General features: G+C 35.3%; 1 protein-coding gene across 23 annotated transcripts in view; it reads right to left on the bottom strand.

Moving 5' to 3' along the window:
- The window catches only part of SOX6 (SRY-box transcription factor 6), a 595,708-nt gene that overhangs the window by 247,143 nt on the left and 321,508 nt on the right, over positions 1–27,057 (bottom strand). For 22 of the 23 annotated variants that reach the window (XM_058663306.1, XM_058663317.1, XM_058663314.1 and 19 more), the window contains one exon: positions 12,128–12,217. The exons of the other annotated variant lie outside the window; for it this stretch is intronic. In XM_058663306.1, the coding sequence (XP_058519289.1) occupies positions 12,128–12,217 (90 nt within the window). The remainder of the gene's footprint in view (positions 1–12,127; positions 12,218–27,057) is intronic. 23 annotated transcript variants of the gene reach the window in all.

Raw genomic sequence — 27,057 nt, 5'->3', positions numbered from 1 at the left:
GAAAAATTTTAGCTAGTGTTATTTTTATAATCTGAACTTGTCAAAAACTTCAACTTTTTAATGTAAATATTCCACTAATTAAACTCATCTGATCTTTTATCTAACATATTGATTTCTTTTAATCGCAGCAGATAACAATGATTCCATTGTATCATAATACTACAGACCTTAATAAAATAGTAGGAATTTTTGCCAGTAGCTTTTGTTTGAATTTTAATTAAAATGATTTCATGTCTCCCTCCCCAAGTGTGAAAGCAGCTTTGATTGCATGTATGTGTATCACAGATTTCAAAAGAGGTAAAAGATGTTTATAACAGAGTGTAAAAGAGGGCTCTGAAATGTCTACATTCATGCAAACTGGTATAATGAAAATCTATACGTGTTGCTGTGTTATATTATATATATTAACACCAGTTAATATATTAACACTAGTTAATACTACATATATTATAACTTAAGCTGCTGTCTGTAATTGTTGTTAACAAAAGAACCCATGGGCTCTGCAAAAACTACTTACTATTGATTATGAGGTAATAAAGATTATTTGAAATACTTGAAAGATGTTATTAAGCAGAAATAAGTTTCTACCTTTGCAATTTACAGTTTGGCATAGAGAAGTTTTCTCTTCTGAATTTTGCACGTCTTAAGTATGAATCAAGAAATTGCATTTTATAATATACAAAGTGCCCGCAGCTTTAAGATTTTGAGACTCCATGATTCTAGATTCTATTCTGGAATTCCGCAATTAAAAACATACTTATGAAAAAATATAGTGGCAAACCACTACTTTACATCATTCAAATAGAAATGTGATAAAATAATGTCTATACTCTAATTCCCTTTCACAAGCTTGCTTATCTCGAGAGAAATACAGATTTACTTTTGAATTAGCAAATTTTAATCTTTTAAATATATGAGTTCTAAGCACTGATAGATTATTGTTTGAACTCTTTTTAACGAGACAGCAAAAAAGATTCAGCTACATGAATTTTGCTGATTTTACTGGAATTGAAAAATACTAGATGATTCATTTCCAGTTTTTTATGTTTCCCCAGATAGGGAAATGGGTATAAACTTATAAGTAGAAATTTTTAAAAAAATTTTTTTACAAGTGAATATGCAAAGTATACATACAGCCAGAGCTCTTATAAAATCACTCCAGTACTTCTATGATGATTTACAACAGAAAATGGCACCAACTGTAAATTACTATTCCTAAAACTTGGAGCATTTTTAGAGAAGGTTAAATATGTTATAGGAGAGATGATCAGAAAACAGGCTATTAACTATAAAAGTGAACAAACTAAGACTAAAAATTGGCATGTGACACACAACAGTCATGCTACTACAGGGATGTCGTTAAAACCATTTTAGTGATAGCGGCATTGCTTAAGTGGCTTCAAGAACAATGTACTATTTGATCTTTGAGGATATATCACAAACTTAAAAAAAAAAAATGCACAGAACGTCCGTGCTCCGGTGCTGCCCTTCAAAGATCTATGTTTGCAATCAGAGCTAAAAAAAAAAGCAAGGCCTTCAGTTACACATGGTAGCAGTGTCATGGTGAATCTACATTTTAATTCAGTATTTGCACCATGCACAATCCTGATACGTTTGTACTGTTTTATGTAATATAGTTCCTAATTTTACTTTTCTTATTAAAAATCCTCAAAATGTAATACTTTATTTATTTAATGAATTGTAAGAGTATTTTGGCTTTAAAACCAAAACCCTCAAGACATATTTGTTGAATAACTGTAATTGTGTTTCAACAATGTCTTTGAAAAACACAAAATAATTTATAGTACTATCTATGTAAAAATATTTGGTACCCCACTTTTTTCCCCTACCTGAAAAACAGTGTCATTTTTCCTGGCTGTGGGCAAGGATACCTACAAATACAACTACCTTGATCTCTAAATGTAAATATTGAAATAATTAACCACAAATGACCAAGGAGAGAAAACACTATTTTCCTTATTTGGTTCATATCACATAACTATTTTTGTCTCTCTTATCATCTGTGTGTTTGACAAACATGAACACAAACAGTTTGTGTTAACTCAAACAACCAACATTACTGTTCCCCTGGCACACTGCCCAGGGAGGCGCCTCACACCAAGGAGGAGATGCCAGCCACAGCACAGAGGGACATGTGTGCAACACAGGCAGGCTGACTAAAATTGTCCCACAGAAGTCACAGAAGGTTAGACCCATCCATAGAAACAGGATGAGTTCTCATCCTTTAGACCTCATTTAGGACATCACTATCATATCTAGAAAATCTCACAATCATTAGATATCCTGCACTCACCTTCCTTTGTCACAACTCAAACAAATGTAAATTTTGATGGCTGCCAGCATTGGTGTTTTACCTTGTATTCTGCTACCACATTGCTCTAGCCCTATTTCATTTAGGTACTGATCAAGCTAAGTATTAAAACTGAGAAACTGTTTAAATATTACATACATTCATTCTTACTTTCGCAATTCTACTTCTTCTGTAAACAAAATGGAAAGATTGGGTCGTTTTCCTTGCTTGTGTGTTGTGAAAGAGGAACAACAGTCAATCTTCGTTTTAGTCCTACTGCAGATTCCTAAGGCTTAGACGAATTTAAGAGCTACTCGGTAGTGTACCATACAAGATTTCCAAGACCAACACTCAAAACCTATATCTACAACTTTCTGAATGACCCTGAGAAACCTACTTAATTTTCTCAACCTCACTTTACTCATTTGTAAAATCAGAGTATTAATACTAATTAATGTTGAACATTTATAAAATACTTACCAAGATAATTTTTAAAGCACAAAATCATACAGTGTATGGGGTATTTGTATATTTACATCCAAAGATGCCTTTATTCTGAAAGCTTTTTTAAAAAAACATTAAACCCCAAAAGTCAGAGCTACCCCAAATAAACAAATTAAAACTATATAAAGAGAAAATTCTTCCTTGAAATGTGATATGGGTGACTGGATTTGATATGGCAATTAACCACTCTATAATTTATAGTCTAGGAGTCCCTCATAGTATATTAATCAGGGAAACTTCTGCTTAATTAACAGACTGCCAAAAATTGTCAAACATGAGCACAAAAACACAAGTATGTACAAAAAATGTACTAGCTAGGGACTGGTAATCACAAAATTAAAACTTAGCTTGTATCAAAAAAAAACTATATAAAGAAAACAATGGAGGGAGAGATGAGAATAACTGTAAGATTAATTAACTGGCATGCTGTAAAGCCAGAGAGTTAGCTAACTAACTAAAAAATCAGATTATTTGGGGCCGGCGGTGTGGCCTGGCAGCTAAAGTCCTCGCCTTAAAAGCCCCGGGATCCCTTATGGGCACTGGTTCTAATCCCGGCAGCTCCACTTCCCATCCAGCTCCCTGCTTGTGGCCTGGGAAAGCAGTCGAGGACGGCCCAATGCATTGGGACCCTGCACCCGCGTGGGAGACCCGGAAGAGGTTCCAGGTTCCCGGCATCGGATCGGCACAGCAGCAGCCCGTTGTGGCTCACTTGGGGAGTGAATCATCGGACGGAGGATCTTCCTCTCTGTCTCTCCTCCTCTCTGTATATCTGACTTTGTAATAAAAAAAATAAAAAAATCTTTAAAAAAAAAATCAGATTATTGGGGAGAGAGAGATAACAAAGGTAAAAACAAATGGCAAGTAAAATTAAAGCACACATGGGAGAACACAACCACACAAGATTAAAAGTGGAATGTGCAAATGTAACACTAAAAAGAAGATTTAAAGGAGTATTTTAATAAGTCAATACTAGCATATATGAAGATCTTATGAAATATATAGTTTTCCAAGAATTGTACTAACTGAAAGAGAATAAGCAATATAAGGAAACAATTATATCCAAAGGAAACTAGATATTTTATGTGTATGTTTTTCAGAATTTCAAGAAACAATACACATGTAATCTAGTCAATATTTTACACAGCTTAGAAGATTAGGAAAAGTTTTTCTCTTCAAATATGAAGGCTGGTTCAAAAATCAACAAAGATAGTATAAATGAGGAAAACCACAAACTAATCTCATTTATGATTACAGAAGCAAAAATAACAACTATAATATGAGCAAATAAAATTATGCAGTACATTAAAACAAGACTATACCATGACTAATCAGGGTTTATTTCAACAATAAATTTAGAAGATAAAACTAGTACACTACACCATAAAATAAAATGTAATTTCTCCAAGAAATGCCTAATAGAATATAAATAATTGAGAGGCAGAGAGAGATACAGACAGAGAAAAACAGGCTTCCTATCTGCTGATTCATTCCCCAAATGCCCATAGCACCAAGGATTGTTCTCCAGCCAGGTCACCGACTCAGGTGTTGGAGATGCAACTCCATGAGCAGAATCTGCATTGCCAGGAAGTTAGAACTGGGAGCTGGGGCTGGGAACCAAACTCAGGCACACTGATATGGAACACAGGCGTCTTAACCAGTGTTTTAATTGGTAGGGCAAATGACCACACCTAGAATATTTTCAAGTAGTAAACTATAGCTTAAATCCATAGCCTGTAAAATATCCATGTGAAACATTTTTAAATCCCATGTCAAAACTACATAAAACATAGATTCTTACCTATTTTGCCTAATATTAGTCTTGAGAATCTAGAGACAATTTTAATTTGCAGGGGGAAGAAAGTGAAATCAAAGACACACAATCACCAACAAGAGGCAAAAATAAGTCAGCTGGACTATGAAAAGATCTAGAATACTTAACAAAAGTAATAAGGTTAGTAAATAAACCAACAAAATAAACAGTAAAATTCACTAGCATCCCTAATTACAGTAAGAACAACAACAAAAACACACTGAGGTTCCACCAGTGAGATTGGCCTATATTCAGAACTCTACTAACACCACCTGCTGACATGGATGTGGGGAGAAAGCTACTCTCCTTCACTGTTGGTGGGAGTGTAGGCTAGTACAACCACAATGGAAGTCACTATGGAAAGGGTTAAGACAACTGAAAATTGATCTGCTCTATGACGTAGTAATCCTACTCCTGGAAATACAGCCAAAGGAAAGGAAATCTGAATATCAGAAAGGGATCTATAATCCTATATTTACAGCAGCACAATCTAAAAAAGCAAAAACATGGATACAACCCAGATGCCCATCAAAAGAGAAGTGAATAAAGAAACTGTGTTACATCTATTTCATGGAATACTACTCAGCTCCTAAAAAAAATGAAATTCTACTATTTGCAACAAAATGGCCTCAGTTAGAAACCATTATGCTCAGTGAGACAAGTCAATTCAAAAAGGAAAAATATCATATGTTCTCTCTGACTTAAGGCAACCTTTATGCAAAATGCAAGATCAAATGCCTTTCCAATACTGGTTTTGCTACATAGCAGAGGCTTTGGAATTTTTGCTTTTATTTTCATTCATTCAAAAAGTGTTTGTTTTTCTCACTATTTTCCTCACTGGCTCATAGGTCACACAATAGCATCAATAGCATCGTTTGCTTTAGGAACACTTTTGATGTACCTTTACGCTTCTTCAGTGACATATTGGTCATTAGTAGGATGTTCTTTAATTTCATATTGTTGTAAATCTTCTATTTTTCTCTCTGTTGTTGATTTTGTTTTATGTCTTTTCATTTAAGGGATGTATAGTAACGGTTTTAGAGACTATTCACATACAGATGTGAAGATACAATGCAGTATGCATCTCTATTTCCAAATCAAAGATAGAATCCCAACGAAACTGTTGAATGCATCTTGATAATAGGATACTGGAATTTCTGCCATTGTCCATGCCTACAATGTCAGGATACACTTAAATAGCAGAATAATGTACTTACAACTAATTGTGAAGAACAATACTATTGTAATGACATCGGAGAAATTATTGGGGGCGGGAGGAGGAAGAGATTTGGGAAGGAGGAAAAGGGAAATCCCGGAGCCTATGGAATTGTATCATGGAATAAAATTAATAAACTGATTTTTTTAACACGGTAAAAACTATCTCATTTACAAGGGTAAAAATATGATACATATTACAAAGGAAACATCAAAGGCAATGTATTTAAAGAACAAAATTGGCTTTATAAAATAAAATGAAGTTTGTTACTTTGTTAAATTCTTTAATAGCACATTAATTATGGTTGTAATGTGATTTTAAAATATGGTACTACAAAAAAACAAGTAAAATACTAGTTGAATATAAACTATATAATAAATAAAATTCTATACTTAGAAAAAGAACAGACTATTTTTGATACATAAAAAGTTGGATGAATAGCTTGAATAGAAAAAATTCAATTCTATAAAGATACCAATTCACTCTATAATTTTAAATAGCTGTTAACTCTTTTTAAAAGCATTTCAAAGAGATGAGTGCTTGGTGTGGTATTGACACTGCTTGGGACATCTGTGTCTTGTATCAGAATGTCTGATTTGAGTTCTGGTTCCCCTCCTTACAGGCCAGCTTGCACCTAAAGTGTGCCGTAAGAAGCGGAAGGTGATGGCTCACGAATCTCTGCCATCAGTGTGCGATCACCCTGGCTAAAGCAGGCATTTGGAGGCATGAACCAGCACACAGAAGACCTCTGCTTTTCAGTGTCTGTCTGTCTCAACCTCTCTGCTTTCCAAATAACATGCAAAATTAAGCAAAATATAATTAATGTGTTCATAACAAGTTAAAAACTTTTTTTAAAATCTAAGATAAATTTTACAGAAGTGTATAAATACTCCAGAATGTTATTTTGCAATACTTACTTTACAAAAATACTATATATATATATATATATATATATATATATATATATAAAATAGATGTTACTTATTATAACATAGGATAATACTAAAAACATTTTAGATGGAAAAAAATCTATTGAGTAACCAAAATCCAAGAAATGATTCCAAATACGGATCAGAGTTTAATATGCTGCTTTGAGAAAAATAAAATGGATTTGTTCAAGAGAAATCAAGTGAATTAGTTAATAAATGGGACAGGGATATCATTTGATGACTGAGAAAAATTAAGTTATGTATTTAATAGACATTATGAATCAAAATGAAGTTAAGAGGGATTAAAGAGTTAAGTATTCAGAAGTGTAGCTAACTAATGGGAAGAAAATGTCTCAGAGCACTATCTAATCTCAGCATGGGGAAATCTTTCTGGACAACACTTCCCACCTCTACGAACAGAAATGTGCACTTAAAAAAGAATAGAAGTATTGACAACAAAACCAGAAATAAAGCAAGTGGTCAAAACGCAACAAAAAGGACAAATGAAAGCTAACAAGCTTAAAAACATATTTTAACAACTCTTAAAAAAGTAAGAAGTAGACAGATTCTACAAATAGGCAACTAATATCAATAATCAGTTCACAAAGGAAGAACCATTCAATAACAAATAAATGTATGCAAAACTCATTATTTTCACTAATTATCAACAAAACATATTAAATCAGCACTGGTATGCTGTTTTCAGTCAATCAAACTAGCAAGAAATTTTTAAAATAAGACATGAGGATAAGAACTTGCAAATATTATAGGTGACAGTACAAAACACTTCCTGCACAATACTGGCAATATGAATCTTTTATTTTAGATTTATTTTATTTTTATTGGAAAGTCAGATATACAGAGAGGAGGAGAGACAGACAGAAAGATCTTCCGTCCATTGATTCACTCCCCAAGCAGCCCAAACAGCCGGAGCTGCGATGATCGAAGCCAAGAGCCTAGAGCCTCTTCGGCGCCTCCCACGCATGTACAGGATCCCAAGGTTTTGGGTCATTTTTGAATGCTTTCCCAGGCCTCAAACAAGGAGCTGGATGGGAAGCAGGGCTGCAGGGATTAAAACCATAGCCGATATGGGATCCTGGAGCATTCAAGGAGAGGACTTTAGCTGCTAGGTTACCACGCCAGGCCTAATCTAAAGCCTTTTTTAAAAGAACATATTCTTTGGCCCAAGAATTTCACATTGAAGAATACATCCTAAAGAAATAACCACTAATAAGTCAAAAACACTTAACAAAATGTTATCCACATTGTAGATGCTTTTCATACTTAAAAACATTAAAAACAACTTAACATTGAATGAAAGGTTCAAATTATGATATTCAATTTATCCATATTTTCTGCCAGCAAATTATTTTAGAAGCCATCTTAATCCAGGGAAATCCATAGATTATTAAATCAGAAACATGGATCACAGAAGAACAGTACAAAATTGAAACCAATTTTGTAGGAGTAAAACTCTACCACAGAGACCAGGACTTTAGCCACCAGCTGTGAAACCAGCATCCCAAAGGGTTACCTGTTCCTCTCCTGGCTGTTCCACTACCAAGCCAGCTTCCTGCAAATTTCCTGGGAAAAACAGTGAGAGGCGGCCCAGCTGTTTAGGCCTCTGGCAACTACAGGGGAGATCTAGACAAAACTACCAGCTTTTGGCATCAGCCTGGCCCAGTGCTGGTCAGTGCTGACCACTGGCCATCTAGGAAGTGGGCCAGCAGATTGCTCTCTCTATTCCTCTCTCTGTGTAATTTTAACTTACAGAATGAATAAAATAAATATTTTAAGCAAACAATATATCTAACAGTTTCATAAGCCAACACTGGAGAAACATACAATAAGATACATGTAGAATTAAAGGACCAAAATCTACACCTAGAAATCATCAAATTAATAGAGGGAAACATAGAAGGCACTCTACAAGCTATTGGCATGGTCAAGACTTCTTTGAAAAGTCACCAAAAGCACAGGCAGTCAAATGAACAGGACTTTATGAAACTAAAAAGCTTCTGTACAGCAAAGAAAATTATAAAGTAAAGAGACAATGGAATGGGAGAAAAAAACACTACAACACTACAGATAGGAGACTAATATCCAGGGTTTACAAAGAGCTTCAGAAATTCAACAGCAAAACACAATCCTGTGAAGAAATGGACGGAGGACATGAGCAGACATTTTTCAAGAGAACAAACTTGAATGGCTAATAGACATACAAAAAAGTGCTCAGGCTTCATAGCTAGCAGGGAAATACAAGCAAAAACCACACTGAGGTTCCACCTAACTTGAGTGAGAATGGCCTATATAAAGAAATCTCCGAAAAACTCCTTCTGTCGTAGATGTGGGGGAAAATCACCCTACTCCACTGTTGATGAGAGTGTAGGCTAGTTCAGCTGCTATGCAAGTCAGTATGGAGAATGCTAAGACAACTGAAAACTGATCATACGACTCAGCTATCCCACTCCTTGGAATATATCCAAAGCAAGCAAAATCTGCGTATGACAAAGTGACCTGCCACCCTATGTTTATAGCAGCACAATCCACAATAGTGAAGACAAGAAAACAACCCAGATACCTGTCAAAAGAGCAATGAATAAACAAATGTGCTACCTCTACCCCTTGCAATACTACTCGCCATTAAAAAGAATGAAATTCTGCCATTTGCAAAAAAAAAAAGTCCCAACTAGAAATCATTTTACTTGGTGAAATAAGCCAATCCCCAAATTGTCCTCTATCTCATATGTTCTCTCTGCATATATAAGGTAATGTTCATATAAAATACAAAACAAATAGATATATAGATGAACAGAGTATATACATATGTTCTTATAGATGAACTGTATAATGGAGACTAGCATACTGGGAAGTAAAGATATGTTGCAGTAGGCATCTCTACTCCCAAATAAAAGATGGATACCCAATGAAACTGTTAAATATACCTTGGCAAATATGATACTAGATTTTCCACTTTTGTCTGTATCTACAATGTCACAATTCACTTAAATTGCAGAATGGTAACCTTGTACCTGTTACTAAAGGACTATACTACTTTAATAATATGGGGAAAATGGAGAGGGAGGAAAACAGAAAGGGAGAAAAAGAATGGAAAGAGAGACTCCCTGTACCTACAAACAGTATTATGGGAAATAATGAAAATAATTTCAAAGTAAATATACATTTTTAAAAGAAAGAAAATTTTGTATTCCTTTGTATATTTTGTGTTCCTCAAAAATAAATATATATGAATTTAGTAATCAGGGTAAAATAATATCAAATACTGTTAGCCTGCCTGTCATAATGTGTATTTTCCAAAGATACAATTTAAACCACAGAAAAATTTTGGAATACTGATAAGAAGTTTATGTGAACAGAATATGTCAAGTTTTATCAATGTTCGGATAAAACTATTTGACTATCTCCAGTATTTGAATTAATTTTTGCAATTTTAATATTATATCCTGTTAAAATATTCTCCACAAAATACACTAGATATGGTGACAAAATAACAAAATACAAGAAGAGATAATACTACATAATGAATAAGAATGTGTAAATTAGTAAGAATATCTTTTTTATGCTCATGTAACTCAGAACAGTACAGTTCACATATGACATACAGAATCCAGAGAAACAGTGAGAGATATTTGAAAGCGCTAATTTTGTATGTGCTGTACTTTTGTGGTTTATTCATTTTGAATAGTAAAACCCAATGCTATTGTTATCGTAAATTCATAATTGGAATTAAATATAAATCAGAATGGATGTGATAGATGAGGTGGAAAGATTACCCTGAAGTATAAAAACTGTTCAATCTTCACATTGAAGAGTTTGCTTCCACATTACTAAGAGAAAGTTAGACCCCCAGCATTCATGCTGGCAAAAGCTTGCCTTTGCATAAACCATTTCTGTTCTCACTGTTATAAAACCAAAGACTTTGGAAACAGAAGAAAACACAGAATGACGCGCAGAGTAGCACACAACATGTTACTGCAGCTGGAGAGAGAATATGTCACTAATGACTTTCTTTCTACCCATCAGTTATAACTTCAGTTGCATTTTTTTGTTTTTTTTTTCCAAAATAGCAAATGGCCTTTACGAGTGCAAAACAGAATCAGTGAAATTCAAAATACTAACAAATTTCCATTTCATTTTGACACTGTATCAGTTAATGGAATGAGTTATTAATTATGCCTTTGGAAAAAGAAGATTTCCTTTCTCTGTTCATCCCAGTATGCCTGAAACTAAACAATTTCTCTAGCAAACGCAAATAATATTTTCAGCAGATACTTATTGCCAAATTGTTATCTTGACAGAAAATATTATCTACAACAATATGATGATTCATTTAAAGTGAGTCAATAAATTCAGAAAACTAATGTGATTATGTTTCCAAATTAACGCAAATCAGGGTGATGGCCATCTGTGAGTAAGGGATGACTGACTGGTAGAACTAATCAATGAACATAACTTTTCTTCAAGCTACATTAAAAAAAAATCTAGTAATATAAAATTTTAACCCCACATAGGAATCAAGACTTTTCTTAAGTGGTAGGCTAATTTAGTGCTGGAACAGACAAGGATTGCTCACTTCTTACTACATGTCAAATGATGACATCAATCACATGTGTTCAGAACCAAAAATGTTCAACCTCTTCTGTTTCAGAGCTCAAAAAACATTAGATACTATGAAATACACTTGAGATTAATCAACATACGATCCTACAGGCACATTAATAATAACCACAACAACTTACACAAATGAATAAGTATCAAAGATCATAGGACTTTACATGTATTAACTCTTGAATTAATGAAAAAGGTCCTATCACTATCCCCATTTTTTAGTTGAGGAATATGAAACAGAAAAATTTCAGTGGTTTCCCAGCATCACTCATTTAGGGAATAACACAGCAGGATTTGAAAGAAAATGAGACAACCAGAAAATGCAGCCAAATACTATTATGTTTAGCCCACTGAGAAAACCTTGTTAAAGGTGCTGTCAGTGGGTCTACTGATCAAAAGGAGTTCAAATCATGAGTCTGGATTCATAAACTAAACTTTAAAGATTTTTAGAAAAAAAGTTGGTTATTATTCACTCAATTTTGCCATCTGTTGATAGAGCCCACAATTTTAATGCATGAATATACTATAAGTTACATATTTAAAAAGCAGGCAAAAATTTCATTCATTACACATTATATAGAATGAAAGTTCAGGAACAAATTACACTCCCATGTACAATCAAATGTTAGTGGTAAGAAATTAATGCTATCCTACAGAAGATTGTCAAATACGTTGTTCCAGAAAATAATCTTTCTACACTGGTATGTTTGAGTTTTTTCTTATTGTACCTTTAATTTCTCCAAGAAGTTCACTGGTATTTAATCTTTCCATTTTTTCCTTCCAATCTTTTGAAAGTAGTTTTTCCATGCAGGAGGAATCTATGAAAGTACAAAAGCAAGCATTAAAATGCATGTTACTTACAAGTTCAGAAGACAAGTTTATGGAAAACTTCTCTCATTTACAAAGTGCATAAACTTATTTTTGTTGCTGCTATTCTACCCTAGACTGTGGTCAATTATATGATTCTATTATACTGTCTTTTTTTTTCAGAAGATTATTTAATCAAATGTCCAGGGGAAGAAAGGAAATGCTGGTTAATTTTTTCTTAATATTGTAATTCTATCAAAATTTTGCTGATACTTACCATTTATTAAAGTGATATACTAGACAGGGGGCCTCTTTCCTGTGAGTTAAAAGTTTAGATGCTATTCCTTTTCATCCAGGTGGCTTTTTTTTTCTTACATACAAGCAAAATGTATGTGCTTCAAAAAGAACAATGACAGAACTTCCAGGATAGAGGCCAATCAACCTGTATCCACTTAGTTCTTTAAAAAGAAACATAGCTTTTGCTAAGCACCCATTTAGAGGGAAGCAAGAAGAAAATAAAGTCAAGATGTTCTCTAAGTGGTGAAAACTGATAAAAACTTTTTCCTCATATATAAAGTAATAAATATTTTTGACAGAAAAAAACACACATAAATGTGCCAATGCAATTTTAAATAATACACTAGATTACATAAAGTAGTTACATTTGGTTTTTAAACATTCATAAAGTTTACAGATATTCAAACGTTAATGTCTAAATTTTATCTCAATGAGTTATTTTTTTTTCTCTTCATTCAGATGGGTTTGAAAATAGAGCTACTGCTCGCAACTGTTTACTTCTATCTTTTCAGCCTCAAATCTTAACAAACAGGTCACATTTCCAAAAGGGAATGCAGATTTAAATTCTAAAATCTTAGTGCAAAGCATACTCCCCTGAAAACTTAACATTCCAAGTGTCAAAACTCTGATAACTTCCTTTTAAAATTATATTTGAAACGGTTACTCCAATTCCAAATGCCTTTTTCTCTCCCATATCAGCACCTATCTGTTTAGCGTTTTCCCTTTCATTTTTTTTTCTCCAGCTTCTAAATCCTCCTTGAATTTTTCGGAATGACAATAAGGTCAAGATGGATCTAAAAGGCTTTAGAAGGTAGATAAGCATTAGGCAAAAGGCAGCAAGTCCTAGTTAAGAAATAAGACCACTGCCTAGTTACAAACTACTGAAAAAAATGAACATGTGTCTGTGACATGATCAATCAATCAAGAAATGGATGGAATCCAGATCAGCATATTGTGAAAGAGCTGATAAAGAACAACCATGCTAGCTGGCTATCACAGACACTAACGTTCTTTCTAAACAGAAGTCAGCTTGATTCTATTAAGTCAAAGTTCTTTGCCCTTCTCCTGCTTTCTTCCTTACCATCTTCCCCATTTCCTTCTTCCATTCTTTTCTATTATTTTTCTAAGGCTTTGACCTGGCCCAGTTCTAGCTGTTGTAGATATCTGGTGAACCACTGGATCGAAGATCTCACTTTCTCTTGTTTTGTGCATGTGTGTGTGCGCGTGCGCCCTTTCTCTCTGTAACTCTTTCAAATAAGTCTTTTTAAAAAAAGATAATGCCTAATTTATTGATAATCATCATGAATTCTGAACAACTCCACAGATCAAAGTTAGATATACACTAGATGTAAAACAGGCTAAAGTATGTCTCTCATATCTATAAATAGATGCGAAATCTTTCAGAGTTCTAAGAAAAGAATGCTGAAACCTTAAGGGAGAAAAATAAAGTTATATGGATAACAAGAATGCATACTCAACTGTAAATCAAATCACATGGACATAGCTTTACTCCTTATAATTAATACAGTTAATAATTTGAAAGCATTTTCATTCCTATTATAACAATAATCCTCACTGAATTACCCGGTGAATCTGACTATATGAGTTCCCATGCCAGTAGCAGAAATGAGCAGTCTTTCCACATCTACATTTATACCCATAAAAATATTTAGTAATATCACTGCCCTTATCTAAAGGATAATGAAAGTAACTAATCTCAATTCTATATTACAGGAAAACTCAAAACTAAGAAAGTCTCTTGAAGAAGTATCCTTTTTCTCTTCTAAATATCTGTCTGCTAAACCTTTGAGGGAATACCTACCACACGGGTGCTAAGCACTCACCATACTCTGAAGTAAAGCAAGCAGAGTGAGAGGGGGAAACATCAGCAAGAAGAATCTTATCAAGTATGGTCAATTCTAGACAGAGACCACTGCTGCTCCCCTCAAAGGCTTCTGATTTGAAACAAGGAAATATTTAACAGGTTTAATATTTCAAGTAAAATTTAATATTTTCAAATCTGCTCAAAACAATAGCCAGTAAAAGCACAAATTTAAAGGATGAACCCCCATTATCACACACCTTCAACTATTTTAACAAAACGTTAATTTTATAGAAACAATTGGTTAGATCCTATTGCTTTCTGTTATGATCTAGTACTAATGTAAAACAAATAAATAAGGCCCAGTTGGTATAGTGCACATGGAAAGCATAAGACCACACATAATGGTTTTAACATGGCACTCCTGCGGAATCCCAAACGTGCAAACAACAGGCCGAACATCTAAGCTACTCATAGATTATATTGCATATAAACATGCTCCACACAATTCATTTGAAAACAACTAACATATTCATGGTGTTATAGTCCATCAAAACTATGAAACAATATATAGTAAATTTCATCATCTTCAATGACTAGGGACTTCAAGTTGTCATCAACAGAAAAATGGAAAGGGGTCATATTCTTTTTGGAAATTGAGATAAAGAATCAGTACAAAACACAAAAATGTGATCAGGGGACTGCCCACGTGGAGCAGCCGACCGCCAGTCCCAGTCCCAAACTCTGTTTCCAATCCAGCTTCCTACTGAGGAGCATCCATAGACTCATCAGATGAAGGCTCAAGTACTTGGGTCCCTGCCAGCAACCTGGGAGATGAAGTGGTACTCTAGGCTTCTGACTTTGGCATGGCACAGCCCTGGCTATTGTGGGCTTTGGCTAATGAACCAGTGGAGGAAAGATCTATTTCTGTCTCTCTCTATCTTTGTCTCTCGAGAGATATATCAATTGTCTCTCGATTAACAGACAATTGATTTTTAAAATAGCCCCGTATCATATTCATATTAAAAATGAAGATAGGACATTACGTTTCAGTTTTAAACTGAAAATTGTCAAAAGTTAATTTCTCCCCTTGGAAAGAATTCGCTTTAACCAGTACCTATTCAGGGAAATGTAGCACTTTACTTTGGTCTTGTCTAACTTTTAAAAAATTACAGTGACTAAAACAGGGCTATTGGAAATGTAAATCTGTTAGTTATTTCTCATTTATACTCTAAGCAAGGTTGTAAAGGATTTGATATGTTATAGGACGGATCTCCAAAATATTTGTGAAAGAAAATGCATATTACAGGGACGAGCATTGTGGTTCAGCAAGTTAAGTTGCTACTTGTGATGCCTGCATTCCATATTAATGTCAACAGGTTTGAGTTCTGGTGTTTCACTTACAATTCAGTTTCCTGCTAATATGCCTTAAAAATATCAAAATATGGTCCAGTGCTAGGGTCCCTTCCGCCCATGTGGGAGAGCCAGATGAAGCTCCTGACTGCCAGTTTCAGCCTGGTACAGGCCCAGCAGCTGCAGTTAACTGAGTGAACCAGTTGATGGGAGAGCTCTCTCTTTTTCCCTAAAACTCTTAAAAAAACTAAATAAATCTTTAAAAGGGGGAAGAGACACAGGGGATATTTTAAAAACACATATCAAGAAAAACCTTCATGAGTTTCCAAATGTTTGTACCATGATAAAATTTTCATTTCATTCCAGTTTTCACAAATTTTTTATGCGAAAGCATAAGAAATTACAAATTATTGTAAGAAATTACAAATTATTTCTCAATTTTATAGTTTCTGGTTTCACTCTTTCCTATGTAATTGAAATGTTCTCTCTCTAGAAATATTTATTTTAAAAGACAAGAGTTAGAGAGAGAGAGGCAGAAACAGGTCTTCTGGTTTATTCCCTAAAAGACTGCAACAGCTGGAACTGGACCAGAATGAAGCCAGGAACCTGGAACTCCAACAGGGTAGATGACAGGGTTCAAGTACATGGGCAATCTTCTACTGCATTCAGAGGCACATTCGCAGGGAGCAGGATTAGCGAAAAGGAACCAAGGCTTGTACAGGCAGCTGGTGTCCTAGGTAGTATCTGAACATGCTGTGCTACAATGTCAATCCTGGGGATCGAGGCCGCAGAATGGATAGAAGAGCAATGGTTTTGCTTCTTAAGTACCTACATTTCAGCTTGGGTAAGTCAAGAATGCTTTACCAGGGCTTAGTAACATCCATGTGTACTAACGATTAGTTTCATGTTAAAAGAGAAATGCAAAGTAGGAGTATATAAGATTTTTATTTCCTAATTGGTATGATGATATTACAAGAATAATTTTACATTATTGCAAAACAAAGCTTCAGCAGAAGTAATTCCTATTCTGCATAAAATAAAGGTCCTTAAAATGGGTAAGAGAATAAATTATCATTAAAATGAGAGCATTAGGAAGATAAAATGATAATGGGAAAAGTTTATTCTACTTTAAAACAATTTAAGTAAACATTTATTATTCCTTTTACCTCAAAGAAATATTTAAAGTTAAAAATGCTAAATTTTTAGAAACATGACATGGAAAATATAATATTTTAGCAGGGAAAACAACAACTGCTGCCTCTATGTAAATATACAATTGATTCTATTAATTCTTTAAGTTAATAAATGAAGAAATCCTTTGTCTTTTTACCATAGGAATCATCTACTTTCACACAATTTTTCTTTCCATCCGTGACAATTATAACTTTCCAAAATCACCCACTAACCTTTGTTTAGAACCAAACCCAACAATATATATTAAATCCCACTGATCATCCATGCCACATTTGTCAGGAGGAAACAGAGACACAAGTGTCAGTTACTGTACATTTTTCCACAGTAGCAAGTGCCTCCACAATACAGTGGGATAAAATTGGAGCTTGGAGAGCTTGAAGAGCACTCTTAAATTTTAATTAAACCCTCAAAGCTCACTAAAAATAATTAGACACTAAAATGTGCCAGTTTTATTTTGAAGTCACTGTAATGTACAAAGCATAATCCCTGATAACTGCTTGCTCCTGCGTTTCTTCTCTCTCGCTCGCTCGCTCTCTCTCACTCACTTTCCTTTACCAACACCCAGTCTCTGAGTCGGCCTCTTCCTCCCCCTCTACTGTGCCTCCCTCACTGCTCTGCCTGTGCCTTGGTGTCCTTCTCCCCCCTTCTCTCCTCAGTGAAACAACTGATTTTCCAAATAAGATCAAGGGTGTATAAATAGAGGCTGTTTTCAGGCCTGCTCTTCACACTGGGAGGCTGACAGAAAATACGGCAGAGTGAGTTTTTCAGACTGCACCAAATAAACCTAGAATAGCTTCTCTGAGTGTCCAAATCACTAACAAACTCAAGATAAAATTCAGTCTTAAAGAATACCATGACTTATATCACTGATCTTTTTTAATCCAAAAACCAAACCTTTAACCTCATAAATGTTTTTACTATCTTAAAATATCTCATACAATGCTATATTCCATCCTATTTTTAGCCAGGCAGCAAGAGAAAGCATGCCTTTCCCATACAGCAGGGCAATGATATAAACATCAACACAGATGCTCTGCCAGGAAGAGCTGGACTTCTCAAGCACTTGATCATTAAGGAATGCACCAACTGTTTAGGATAATCTCGTGCCAGCTCCCCTTTTGCTCCACACTCCCCTCTGGGAGTGGTCAATCTTGTCCTGGTCCTAATTTTTCATTTTACTCCTCCATAGTTGCCCCCACCATCTTCAAAAAAGCTGAGAAATAGCATTTATGCCTAGCAATGAAAAAAGCAGGCTCACTTCCCCAAACAGACCAAAACTTTAAAACAATTAACCCTCCCCTCTTCTTTGAGATAAATTACTAAGTATAAAATGCAATCTGTTTCCTTTGTTTACTCAATATGAACAATTTGTAAATGACTCAAGGATAAAATTCAGAAAATGTTGTGCTAAATTAGAACCATTATAAACATGCTAATGACTCAATGCTGGAGTAAAACAGGCATGATCGGTGTGAAGAAAGAGATTTAGTTCCTGCGAAATTCTGTTGTGCTGCCTTAAAATGATTTGGCCATTAAACCAGATATATTCCTTCCAGGAAAAATGTTAATTCCACAGCCACTTCACTAGATGGTTTACTGGTTTACTGTTAACATGTGAGTGTGTGTGGGTGTGTGGGTGTGTGCTGTGGCAATGAGAATAACTGGAGGTGCATTAGAACTGTTAGATGCCAAAAAGAAAATATACCTGTTAAATCTAAGACTGCCAAGCTCTTGAAGATTAAAAAGTGCTTAAGGCCCAGAGTAACGACTATTGGCTGATCTTTCAGTTTCAAGCCCCAGCATCCCATATGGGCACCAGTTCATTTCCCCACTGCTCCACTTCCCATCTGGCTGCCTGTTAGTGGTCTAGGAAAGCCGTTGAGGACCGCCCAGCCCAAAGCCTTGGGACCCTGCAATCATGTGGGAGACCAGGAAGAAGCTCCTGCCTCCTGCCTCCTGGCTTCTGCCTCCTGACTTTTGATCGGCCAGAGCCACTGCATCCATTTGGGAAGTGAAGCAGCAGGTTGAAGATCTCTCTCTTGGTCTCTCCTTCTCTCTAAATATGCCTTTCCAAAACACACAAATAAAATCTAAATAAATAAATAATGAAAACCCATACATTCGAAAGTTAAAACGAACACATTTTCAGACATCATCACATTAGGTAGAGAATTCTCCCTCTACACCAGTTTTATCAATCAAATTCTAAATATATCACGTTTGCATTCCTTAATACTGGTCCTTTACATATATTCATAGATGGTACAGTGTTTTATATGTGCAGATAAGAGATTTCTCTTTAAATGTATTTTCTAAGGCTGCCTAAAACCTAAACATTAAACAAAGGAATCTTTGACCACCAAAGTTCTCTTGCATATTCATCAAAGCATAACCATTTCCAAAGGTAATACAGAAAAAGCAGAGAACTTAAAGCTGGCATGATAGCATATGGGTAACAATGCCAAATGAAATGCCAGCCTCTCATATGGGTACCAAATCATGTCTGTACCAAATCATGGGTACCAAATCAGACTGCTGTACTCATATCTGGGTCTCTACTAATGTCCTCAGAAAAGCAGCAGAGGATGGTCCAAGTTTGTGGGTCTCTGCCATAGACTCAGAAGGAATTTCTTGCTCCTGGCTTTGGCCTGGCCCCACACTAGCTCCCTGCTAAAGGCCTGGGAAAAGCAGCAGAAAATGGCCCAAGTGTTTCCACGTGAGAAACTTCTGACTTGTCTTCCACATGGGTGACTTCTGTCTTCTGGCTTTGGTTGGCCCAATCTCAGCCCTTGCAGCCACTTTGGGACTGAACCAACAAACAAAAGATCTCTGTCTCTTTCTCTGTGTCTGTCTCTCCCTCTCTCTGAACTTTCAAACAAATAAACCTTTAACAAAAGAAAAACTCCCGGGCCTGGCACAATAGCCTTGTGATTAAGCCTTGAACACACCAGGATCCCATATGGTTGCTGGTTCTAATCCCAGTAACTCCACTCCCAATCCAGATCCCTGCTTGTGGCCTGGGAAGGCAATCCAGAGGGTGGCCAGGGCCTTGGGACACTGTACCCATGTGGGAGACCCGGAGGAAGTTCCTGGCTCCTGACTTCGGATTGGTTCAGTTCCAGCCGTTGCAGCCACTTGGGGAGTGAATCATCAGACGGAAGATCTTCCTCTCTGTCTCTCCTCCTCTTTGTATATCTGCCTTTCCAATAAAAATAAACAAATCTTTAAAAAAAAAAAACACCTTCATCAAATACCATCTCGTGATTAGGCATATACGCATCACTTCAAATTTAAATTTTTTTCTTTGAAAAGCAAAATGATTAACATTTACTAACACATCATTATGCTCATGAAAAGTGTTTTTGAACATTCTTTCAGGTGTTGGTATTATGACACAGCAGATTAAGCTGATGCTTTAATGAGTGCTGGTTTAAATCTCCATTGCTCCACTTCTGATCCAGCTTCCTGTTAATGTGTCTGGGGAAACATCAGGAGATGTCCCCAAAAGTTTGCCTCGCCCCCCATGTGGGAGACCCAGATAAAGCTGCAGGCTCCTGTCTTCTTTCTGGCCCATCCCTGGTTATTGTGGCCATTTGGCGAGTGAACCAACTCATGGAAAACCTCTATCTCTGAGTCTGCTTTGGCAGTGTGTGTGTTTCTATGGTTATTAATTTTTTCTTTGTGTTTGGTGCTACCTGGGACCTCTCTATGAAGTCTTTGTCTTTATTAAAACTACAAAGATTTTTTCCCATATTTTTCTCTGTTGCTGTGCCTTTTGAATAAATGATTTTTTAAAAAACAGAAATTCCTCGAAACATAACAAATAGCTATGTGCCTGGTTTTATAAGAAAAAACTTTTTCAAAACTGTTGCATTATTTTATACTTCGACTCATAATTAATCAAAGTTTTAGCTACTTCCTAACCTCACTATGAGATAGTATTTACTTAATTGCCTTATAATTCTATTAACTTTCGTTTGTCTTGATAATTTCATTTCATTGTCCTATGTGTAGAACATGTTTGCTAATTCTAGAATCCTAACTTAATTACTACTTTCTTTTTTAATATTTCAAAATATGAGTATATAACTGTAATACATTTTAATGTGCATTATTTCTGATAGCATGGATGATTTCTATACTTATTCCACCATACATAATGTATCTTTGGTGCTTTTAAGATTTTTTTTCAATAGTTTTCAACAATTTGTTACCCACTTTGCAATGCATTTTTCTTTGTATTTATTCTATCTGGATTTAAGGGCTTATGTACATTATTTAATTGGAAAATTTTACCCAAAATGTATTCAGTTCCTTTTAATAGTCATTGTTCAGCCACTTCAGCTACATGTATGGTATACAATCTGTTCTCATGGGCTAGAATACTCTCTGATCTTTTTTTCCTGCTTTTCTGTGTTTCTATTTGCATAGCTTCTATAACACAACTGAGTTTTACTACTATCTTAGTCTTCTATTTATTATTTGCATTTAAATTTATTTTTCTATTTTGGGTTTTCTAAATATTATTTAACCACTGCTTCTATCTCTCTCAATACTAAAGTTATATTTTCTTTTAAATTCCTGAATAGAATAGATTTATAGGAATTGTTGTGTAGACACATTAATTCTATGACCTCTTTAATTTGTGGCTCCCTCTCGACCTTCTTGCTTTTTTAGATGTGCTTTTGGTAGATAATGGACAATATGTGTGTTACATAGTTGAGTATTTGGAATTTGTTCCTTTAAAGACTTGTGACCTTTATTTTAATGTGTATTCATTTACTCACAGATCATGTTGGTCCTTTTGAGACTTGTTTTTAAACTCTGTTACAGTAGCTCTAAACTGGTTTCTAATGTAGGACTAGTACATTCCTATACCAAAGATGTGACCTTTCTGGATCTCGAACAATTGCCTGCATGCTCAGTGAAGGTACTTTAGTACAGTGTGCTGGAATTTAAATGTTGCCTAATCCACGTGAGCCCTGACTGTTGCAGTTACCACAATATTGTTTCCACATAGCTGTTCTTTGCCCAGCCTCTTAGAGTCACACCCTATTCATGGTGCAGTTTTATCATTTGGTTAAACACTTCAAGAGACTCCGGAGACTTTTTTTTAGCTTTTTCTTAGTATAGCTCCTTTCACTTTCAGAATGCACTCTATGAATTATAGTTATTAGAATTTCTTCAAACTCTGATCTCTGTTCAGTTTATTGAGGCTGCTCAATTGTACTCAGTTGCCTCTACATGGATCACAGTCTGATAAATGCCACAAGCTAGTAAGTGACAAGAAACTCAGTATTCACCTCATTTCCCTTCTCTCACACACTAATCTTTCAGTTCCTGCTTTATAAGTTCTTAAAATTATAATAAAAATTGTAAACATTTGATCAAAATTTCTGTTTGCTTATCTTATTATGTTAATTCATTATCAATTATTTATTTATGGCCAGAAATTGAGACAAAATATTACTTCTTAAAATACTGCGACCTCAGAGCACCAATTCCTTTTTTAAAAGATAGCTTAGTGATTTTTTTCACTAACTGCCTACGAATATCCTGACATTTTCCAAAGCAGAGGACCAACTATTCTTCATTAAAGAATTTCAAGTACAACAGAATTTTACAAGTCATAAAAAGAAACAACGACCATTTATCTTTTTAAAATAATAGAGGGTAAAACCTAAGAGTTTTGGAGCCCAGTACGGTAGCCTAGCGGCTAAAGTCCTTGCCTTAAACATACCAGGATCCCATGTGGGTGCAGGTTCTAATCCCGCCAGCCCTGCTTCCCATCCAGCTCCCTGCTTGATGCCTGGGAAAGCAGTCTAGGATGGCCCCAAACCTTGGGATCCTGCACCCACATGGGAGAGCTGGAAGAGGCTCCAGGCTCCTGGCTTCAGATCAGCTCAGCTCCAGCTGTTGCGGCTGCTTGGGAAGCAAATCAGGAGATGGAAGATTTTCCTCTCCGTCTCTCCTCCTCTCTACATATCTGACTTTGTAATAAAAAAATCTTTAAAAAAAATAGACTTCTAACAGAAATAAGAAAATGGAGACTCAGATCCTAATTGCATATATATACATATATATATAAATGAAATAAATGTGAAATATTACATATAGTGGAACTACATGAAAAACACAATATAACTAAGTTGATTACAACCAGTAAATTTGAAACACAAGGATATACTGAAAGTAAAATGATAAAATTAATCCAAGGGTCAAAATCAACATAGTAAAAATAGAAACTACTTCGGAATCAACGAATTATAATGAAAAAAATCTAAGACCTTAGAATTACATATCAGCTAACAGAACTATTAAAACTTTAGGTATATATGTTATACAAGCAAAAAGATTTGAAGTCAATCACCTGCACTTCATCCTTCACCATGGAAATAAGCCTCCAGAAACAGATATGAAGAAAAGATTAGAGAGCATAAGTCTATGAAATTGGTTACAGGAGTCTGATTTTTAAAAGTCAATAAAAGCAAATATGATTCTTTGAAAAGATTATAAATTTTTATATTACTGATCAAGTAATAAAGAAAAATTATTAATCAATAATGAAAAAGGAGAATTAATTTATATATACATGTCTATATATGTATATGTGTAGCTAATTTTTTCCTTTTTTCTTTATTTGTGAGGCAGAGACAGACTACTCCCACCTATGGTTTACTCTCAAAATATCTGCAATAGATAGGATTAGGCCAAGGTCAAATTGGAAATTAGGAACTCAATAAAAATAGTCAATATGAGTGGCAGAGACCTAGCTCTTGGAGCCATCTGCACTGTATCCCAGTGTTTTCTCTAACAGGTGGGAACTCAAGTATGTCAATGCAGGGCACAAATCTGCTAAGCAGCATCTTACCCACCAAATTAAATACCTTCCCCACAAATGTCAATAAGAGTGATTTTCTGCAAGCCCACTGACAAAACTATCAATTATTTTCTTCCATTCGATATTATCCTGAGGAATTCTAGAAACAAAAACATGGTGAGTAAAAGAAAAATGCTTCTACCACTGGAGGTAAAAAGTACCCATTTTGAAAAGAATATTCTGTTTTTTTATACCAAGTTCTGCACTAAGAAATACTTAGGAAGGGAAACAGACTCTAGCCCCTTCAAGATTTGATGTGCGGAAAGAAAATGTCCTTCCATCCCATTTCCACTATCCTGCAAACTCACGCAGGGGGGAAAGGCTGAGAGGCATTAGTAAAATTCATGGCCCACATTCACTAACACATTGCGACCTAAAATAGAACTATGGATTGCTTCCCCTCCCATCACACTGTATTATTTTCGACTGTAATTTTTGCTACCTAGCACATCATGTCTGCCTTTCAGGAATTATAAAACATACTGCAAGGCAGAAAACAAAATTCTATGAAACTTAATACGCATCAGGACCAATTAAATACGGCAAGAAGGTTAGAATTATCAGGCCAGGAAATTGGCTAACTAGAGAGAGTCAGTCAGTACAACAATTAAGATACCACCTGATACTCCCACATTCCACATCAGGGTACCCAGGTTCAAATTCTGGATTCTCTGCTTTATTCCCGTTTCTTTCTAATGTACTCCCTGGGTGGCAGTGGGATGGCTCAAGGGCTTGGAACTTTGCCACCCACACGAGAGGCCTAGATTGCATTCCCAACTCTCAGCTCTCAGGCATTTAGGAAGTTAAGCAGCAGATGAGAAATTTCTCTCTCTCTCTCTCTCTCTCTCTCTCTCTTTCCCCATATATCTCACTTATATACAAATTAATTAATAATTAATTCAAACTTTGACTAACATTTGAAGAGGCTAAAGTAAAAAAAATGGACAATATGCAGAAACCCATTATCAATGTAAGAGAAAAATGGGAAATCTAAAAAAGAATAAAAAATAACTAATAGAGATCAAAAGTACTGCCAGCAAAAAGAAGAAGAAGAAGAATGATCCTGATTGACAGATTCGTACATTGCTGAGACAAGAATCTGTGGGCTGATGGACATATCAACAGAAACATGTCAAAATAAAAAGTGAGGGGAATAAGAAAAGTTTAATATCCAAGAATTATAGGAAAGCCACAAAAAGTGTAATGTACGTGTAATGGAAAACCAGAAGAAGAAAAAAGAAAAGAAGTAACAATTCCTGGAAGCAATATTTAATGAAAATGTTCAGAAATTAAAATTAGACAAACCACAGGTCCAGGAAACACATAAAATATCAAGAATTTAAAAATACAAAAAAGAAAGGGCTTTGATGCAGAAGTCAAGATACCATCTGGGAAGCTTACACCTAGTTTAACGTCTTAGTTCTGTGGCTTCCAACTCCAACTTCCTGCTAATGCACACACTAGAAAGAATCAGATAATGACTCAAGTTCTTGGATGCCTGCCACCCATGTGGGAAATCACGATGGCACTCTAGGCTTCTAGTTTCGGCATGACCCAGTTCCAGCTGTTGCCAGCATCTAGAGAGTAAAGCAGCATGCACAAGACCTCTGTCTGTCTGACTCCCTTGGTCTTTCAAACAAATTTTAAAAATAACATTTTTTTAAATTTTAATTAAGAAAAGAGAAAGTAAGCATATCATGTAATATCACATGCAAATGAGAAAAATCAACAGAAAGTAAAAGAATATTTAACAAACCAGAGAGGGGAAAAAAACCAAACTGATGCAATAGGATCAAAACTAAGAAACAAATTTGACTTTTCAGAAATCTTGTATCTTTTTTTTTTAAAGATTTATTCATTTTTTTTATTGGAAAGCCGGATATACAGAGAGGAGGAGAGACAGAGAGAAAGATCTTCCATCCGATGATTCACTCCCCAAGTGAGCTGCAACGGGCCGGTGCTGCACCGATCCGATGCCAGGAACCTGGAACTTCCTCCAGGTCTCCCACGCGGGTGCAGGGTCCCAAAGCATTGGGCCGTCCTCAACTGCTTTCCCAGGCCACAGGCAGGGAGCTGGATGGGAAGTAGAGCCGCCAGGATTAGAACCGGCACCCATATGGGATCCCGGGGTGTTCAAGGCGAGGACTTTAGCCGCTAGGCTAAGCCGCTGGGCCCAGAAATCTTGTATCTTAATCCATTTTGTTCTACTGCAAAAAAAAAGGATTGTTCTATAAATCCAGCATTATCCTAATACAAAAAGCATATAAAAATATTGCAAGAAAACCATAATGCAATAACTGCCATGAACACAGATGCCAAATTCCCCCAATAAAATATTAACAAATCAATGCAGTAATGTATGAAAACACTTGCATACAAGTTGGGCTCCCATAGCCAAAAATTCAAAATCTGAAGTGCTCCAAAATCCCTAACTGTTGTGGGGTGGGTGGTACTCAATGAGTTGCAAGCTTCAGAGCATTTTAGATGCCAGGTTTACAGACGCAGAGATACTCAACGGCTTAAATCTATGCAAACACCTCACAACTTAAAAAACTCCAAATTCTGAAATAAATCTTGTCCCAAACCTTTCAGATAAGAAATACTCAAGTTTTATCATGACAAATTGGATTTACTCTAGATATGTAAGGCTGATTCAATATCCAAAAATCAATGCTGTAATTTAGTCACATCAACAAATTAAAGAAGAAAAATCATATAACAATATCAACAGGTACTGAAACATTTTTGACATAATCCAATACCGTCCATGATAAAAACTCAGCAAGTTAGGAATACAAGAAGCTTTCTCAACTTGATAAATACTATTCAGAAAGTCACATACCATACTGGTAACACTATAAAGCATATTAAAGAAAATTTTTCTCAGAAAGACTGAACAGGAAAGACTCAACACTGCTTTTCAACAGCACACTTGTAATCATAGCTGATACAATAAAATTTTAATTAAATAATGTGTAAGACAATGAAAAGTGGAGAAATAAACTATCTTTGTTCCAAGAAGACTGTACTACCTGTATAGAAAATTAAAAAGAATTGACAAAACTCCTGGTACTCAGAAACAATTATAACAAAGTTGTAGGACACAAGTCAATATATAAAATTGTCACGTTCCCATACCAGCAATAACTAAGCAACATTTGAACCTAAAAACATACTATTATTTATATTGACACCATAAGAGATGAAATATCTATCCGAGCATAAATTTAACAAAATATATACAAAATTATAATGGAAGACACCGACAAGAAACTAAAGTATAAGGTTAGATAACCATATTGATG

This window comes from Ochotona princeps, chromosome 4 (genome assembly GCF_030435755.1).
Source record: "Ochotona princeps isolate mOchPri1 chromosome 4, mOchPri1.hap1, whole genome shotgun sequence".
Classification (NCBI taxonomy): domain Eukaryota; kingdom Metazoa; phylum Chordata; class Mammalia; order Lagomorpha; family Ochotonidae; genus Ochotona; species Ochotona princeps.
This window is presented reverse-complemented; position numbering and strand designations above follow the sequence as displayed.